This window comes from Plasmodium reichenowi, chromosome 10, assembly GCF_001601855.1.
Source record: "Plasmodium reichenowi strain SY57 chromosome 10, whole genome shotgun sequence".
In the NCBI taxonomy this organism is placed as follows: domain Eukaryota; phylum Apicomplexa; class Aconoidasida; order Haemosporida; family Plasmodiidae; genus Plasmodium; species Plasmodium reichenowi.
In genome coordinates, this window is record NC_033655.1 from 106,781 (window position 1) to 113,105 (window position 6,325).

A 6,325-nucleotide genomic window follows, 5' to 3' on the forward strand; every position below is an offset into this window, starting at 1 on the left:
AGGAAAAAAAAAAAAAAAAAAAAAAAAAAAAAAATACATAAATGTTCATTAATTACGGTAATTGTAATAATGTATAAATAATAAAAACATAACATTCGAAAATATATATATATATATATATATATATTATAAACCTTTAAGAAAATAATTTTACCTTTACATTAACATTTCTTTATAATTCATGTAGATATAAAGTGGTGTTATATTATAAATATATTATAGAGACAACAAAGATATAAATGTCTTTTATATTTTTTATGCAATATAAATGTTTGATGATATATATATATATTTTACGTGTTTAAAAAAAAACTCAAATGAAGAAATTATAAAATTAATTAAAATGTGTTTTAAAATTTATTGCACAATGGTTACAAATACAAATATATATATATATATATATATATATATATATATATATTTATTTATTTATTTATTTATTTATTCATTTAATATTTGTGAATAATATATTTTTATTCTTAATTAACAAAAAAAAATAAAAAAAGATAGAAAAGAAAAAAAAAATAATAATAAGCATTCTTATAATACTAATTAATAAAAATTCCTGTCGACTTTCTCACTTATTTATTATTAGATAAACATATACGATTATATGTTTGTGATTTATCGAGTCCTATATAGCGTATTTTTTTTTCTAAAAAATTATCTGCAGCTTTTAAATCCGAAACAAGATCATATACATTCGTATGTTGTTCTAGTTGAGTTATTAAACATAAGTGATCTCTCCATGTATTTATTGCATTACACAAATCATTAATAGGATTCACAAAACTCGGGAATTTTTTTCTTATGGCCTTTTCAAATACGTTGAAGTTATTTTGTGAATGATCATTTATGGGTGTTTGACAATCTTCTTCATCTATTTTATATTCTTCCGTTTTTTTATGATCTAAATTATTTTCATGCTTTTTATGAGCAGCTTCGCAATTATTAGTGTTTGAATCATCAGATAAATTATATTCATCACTGTAAACATAAGAATTGTTTCCATTTTCATTATAATTTTCTTTATATATTATATTTTTGTCATTATTTTCTAGTTCTATTAAAGACCTTTTTTCCTTGTGTTCTACTTTATTTATACCATATTTCTGATTTTTATCCACCTTCATATGTTTATCTTCTTGTTGTTCATTCCTATAAAATTTATCATTGATTTCTTTCATATTTATATGATCATTATTTTTTTTATTTTGTTGTGTTATGTTTATATGATTATTTGTAGTCATATCATAACCCTTGAAATCATTATTTTTTGATAAGTGTTCAGTTTCTTTTTGCCTTTCTAATTTATCCTTTAAAAGATGATCATTCATTGTCTCAATATCATTATTCATTTTATTTGATTCCATATTTTTATCAGACGTAAGTTTGAGAGTTGCCTTTTCATTTTTTATATCATCAAAGTCAAATAATAGAAAATATTTTATTAGAACGCCCATAAAATGGTTTGTTACAAAAAATCCACACATATATATATCAAATGGATTATATAAATTTTCTGGTAATATATGTATTAATTCCATGTTAGTTAATAACACATTAGTTACACATGCCTGAAGTAATTGTCTTAATGTTTTTTTAATAATTTTTACAACTGCAAAAAAAGCACATAAATCAAAATCGATTAAACCTTCATATGTTCTACTACGATCAATATTTGAATTATATAAAGAATAAATACGTGATAATAAAAGAACACTCTTTTTATCTTGGTCATCTAATTTATTATTATTTTGAATGGACGCATAAGCATTTTCAGGATATGTTTTTCCATCTGGTGGTAATAAAGCTTCTGTTGTTAAGAATCCAAATTTAAATAATTCAAAAATTATAAGAATATTACTATCAATATTTTTATTTTTTACTTCTGATAGTAAAAGTCCAAATAATGTAACACCACAATTTTTCGTGAATATGTCTAGATTTTCTAGAAACATAAAATATACAAGACATAAAAAACTATGGAAATTTTGATTATTTGTTCTTAAAATGTTTTTATAATAGGAATTATATTTATATATCATTTCTTTATTATAATGCATATATTTTTTCTTTCTCTTCGTACGTTCATTAGACTTTTTACAATAATCACTATAATTATTATAATCGTCATCTTCATAATTATCAACATCATTACTAGAATAATGGCTATTATTAGAAGGCTCAGTATTATTATCATCACTACGATTGGTCTTATCACTACTATTGGTGTCATCACCACAATTGTTGTCATCACCACGATGGTTGTCATCACCACGATGGTTGTCATCAACACGATTGTTGCTATCACTTCCATTATAATCATCACTATTATTATTATTATCACCTCTATTATTATCATCACTATTATTATTATTATTATCACCTCTATTATTATCATCACTATTATTATTATTATCACCTCTATTATTATCATCACTATTATTATTATCACCTATATTATTATCATTACTACTCTCCAATTCATATATATCCTTTTCCTCACTATTACTCGCTTTCCTTTCCTTCATATCTTCATCATATCCTTCACACTTTTTAGCTACCAAAGATATAGATTTCCTCTCACTATATAAATGCCATCTTAACACAAACTGTAAATCTACATTCTTTACATTTTGTCTATTCATTTCTTCATTAACATTATCCTTATTTATTTTCCATAAGAAATTGTCATTAAAAACAATATTTAGATATGTTGCCTTGTTATCTTTATCCATTATATTATTTATATAATAACCATAATCAAAAAACTTCACTTTCCTTTTATAAAAGAAAGGATTCAATTTTATGGATACTAGTCCTAATATTCTACATCGATATTCCCTCAAATCAATTAATGTATCCCTATATTCAAAGGAATCTATAATAGGATGACTATAATCAATCCATTCACCCATAGCTAGTACACATAACAACTTCTTACTTAATAAACCTATAGACATTAAATAATAAACACATGTAGGAAATTTTGCTCCTACTACTTTTATATAATCTTTAGGTACTAATTTTGAAATATTCTGTTTATCATTATTATGATCCTTTTTTTTATATATATCATTTTCTTTATAATTCTCTTTTGCATAAATATCCTTAATATGTTTAGTAGAATCGTCCATAACAGTGTCCTCATTCCTATCGTTCCTTTCTTTACAATTATCACTATTATGTTCATATATTAATTTAGAATTTTTATATTTACATTTTTCGTTTGCTAGTTCATGATGTTGCATTGTATTATCCTTTTTATCCTCTTCACAATAAGAATCGTATGAAAATTTTGAATTATGATAATTTTGTTCTGTATCTGTATCTTCTTCCTTTTTATCTAATATTTTATCGCCTTTTAAATAGCTATCTTTTGATAACTTAATACAATCATGTGTGCTGTTATTTGTTATGGTACTATTATATTTGTTATTAAAAAATTTATCTTCCTCATTTTTATCATAATTACTTTTATTATATATACTACAATCACTACCATCATTTTTTTGTTCATGAACTGTTGAAATAATATCCTTTTTATTAATTTTTTTTTTTTTTTTTATTGAAGCATTATCAACATGATCACCATCTTCATTATGTCCTGTATAGTCATTCAAAATGCTCGCATCACATTTTTTTTGTAAACACTTCTGATCTTTGTTAGAATGGAAAAAAAAACAATTTACTTGACCTGTGCATAAAAAAACAAGAGGATACTTTAACATTGATTTACACAAACAGTAAGCATTCATATGACTCTTTCTTAATTCTTCATTTGGGAAATGTTGTAAGTAACATATTAAAGGAGACTGTTTAATAAATTCAATAGATGTCCCGAAATTAAATTGTTTATATCCATTATTAAAATGAGATAAATTCAAATATGGAAATGTTAAACAGTATTCTGTACCTGCTAATAAACACGCATCAATAAATTGTTCTTTATTTATATTCCACATTTTTAATAAATATATTATGTCTATCCATTCAAAATAATTTTTTTTCCATACAATATTTAATATTATTTTAGTAACATTATGTAATCCTAATGTTGGAGGACCAAAAACTATATCTACTAAATTAATTTCAAGAAAATAAGCTAGTTGAGATATAGCTAAATATGGAGCATATATACATTCATATCCTTTATATTTTAAATAATGAAATAATAAAAAGGATATATCAGAATTACATATATTATTTACTTCGCTAAAAGATTTTTGTGATAACTTCTTTTCATCATTAACATAATATAACCATCCCTCATCTATATATTGATGATAATGTGCTGAAAATAATTTATGTCCTTTAGGTGTTATGCCGTCAAAAATAAATATAATCTTTATATCCCATTTTTTAAAATATTCACACTGCTTATCTATCATATGGAAAATACAAGGAGATATACAACCTGATACATCACTTAATATATCCTTTAAATCACTACATATTCTTAAAAAATATAAGGCATCTATTCCTAATGTTAAGTTTTTTATGTTCTCAAGAGAACTTTTCTTTAACAAATTATTTTCTGTTAAATAAGATTGTAACCTTCGAACTCTCATTTTTTTTTTTTTTTTTTTTTTTTGTCTTATATATTACGGATATAATTATTTTGTATCAAAAAAACTACTATTAATTACTATCATACAATGTAGTAATGGATACATATATCTATATAAAGAAGAGACCCAACAACTGTTATAAATTTGAATTCTTTATAATTTAATTAAAAAATATGTAGGCACAAAATAATATATATATATATATATATATATATATAAATATATATGTATTTTTTTATTTATTTATTTATTTATTTATTAATTTGTATGTTGTTTAATTTTTTATTTGTTAATTCTATATACAACAAATTAAATAATAGAAATGTAAAAAATTATATAATATAACAATGTGCTACACCTTTTTTCATATTAAACATATTTTTTTGTGAAAATTTAAATGTTTATTTTTCTATAACACAACGAAAAAAAAAAAAAAATAAAAATATAATAAAATAATAATTATTATATATAATACATAAAAGGAAAAAAAGAATACATTATATAAATTTACAAAAATTCAAAAATTTATATTGTATCACATTCTTCTCCAAAATATGTAATTTATATGCATAAAGATCAACAATTATATTTTTATTTTATATATATATATATATATATATAAGTAAAACATATATTCATAGAGAAACTCTTATAAAATATTATATATTCTTTTAATATATATGTGGATAATACACGAAAAAATTAAATAAATGTCATAAATATAATATAATAAAATATAATAAATGAAAGCATACTTATATCAATATATAAATATTAATTATGTTATTCAAAAATAAATAATATATATATATATATAATATTTATATATATATATCTATTGAATAAAAAAAACATCGTTCATACTTTATTTAAAAAAAAAAATTCATCTCTTTTCCATTTTTTAAGATTAAATATATTTATATAATATAAATAAAAATGTATTTCCACGCAGCATTTAATATATATATATATATATATTAATATAATAAATTTATATAATATTATGTTAATTTTATAAAATAATTATAAATACATGAGCATACATTTTTGTAAACAAGAAATATATTTATTTTATATAAAATACTCAGGCTTTTTTTTAATATGCACACATATATTTTATATATTATACGTTAACATCAACCATTCAAATATAAGATAATAAAATATTAAGCAGATTATATGATTTATATTCTTCTTGTAAGTTCAATATGTACAGTCTATATCATCTTATAAGACCAATATTGTTAAAAAAAAAAAAAAATTGTACACCAATATAAAATATATATAAATCCATTATTATTATTATTATTATATAAATATACATATATAATTATGTACTTATATTTTATATAACATAATATATACGCGAAATAAATATGTACCTATATGAGGGCAAATATAAACAAATTTTTTTTTTTTTTTTTTTAAACGAAATATTTCCTCAATAATATAAAATTAATTTATATATAATATAAATATATAAATTTTTTGATATATTAAATCTATAAAAACATTTAAAAAAACAATAAAAGAAGAATAAATTAAATATAAATAAGCCTACAAAAATAATTTTATATTTTAAAAAATTTATATTTATATACTTTTACCAATTCCGCAATTATAAACCTTAAGTAATTTCATATATTATTAATCCTTTAAAATGGTACATATAATAATTTTTTAAAATAACTATATTATATACAAATGTGTGTGTTTCTTTTTTTTTTTTTTTTTTTTTTTTTTTTTTCTTT

The 6,325-nt window shown here is 20.3% G+C and overlaps 1 protein-coding gene across 1 annotated transcript; it reads right to left on the minus strand.

Annotated features, from left to right (window-relative positions):
• Positions 1–581: 581 nt before the first annotated feature.
• PRSY57_1003100 (hypothetical protein) lies at positions 582–4,574 on the minus strand (the record flags this gene model as incomplete). Its single annotated transcript, XM_012907621.2, has 1 exon — positions 582–4,574. One exon carries the CDS (start codon positions 4,572–4,574, stop codon positions 582–584), a length of 3,993 nt encoding a protein of 1,330 aa, XP_012763075.2.
• Between the last annotated feature and the right edge of the window lie 1,751 nt (positions 4,575–6,325).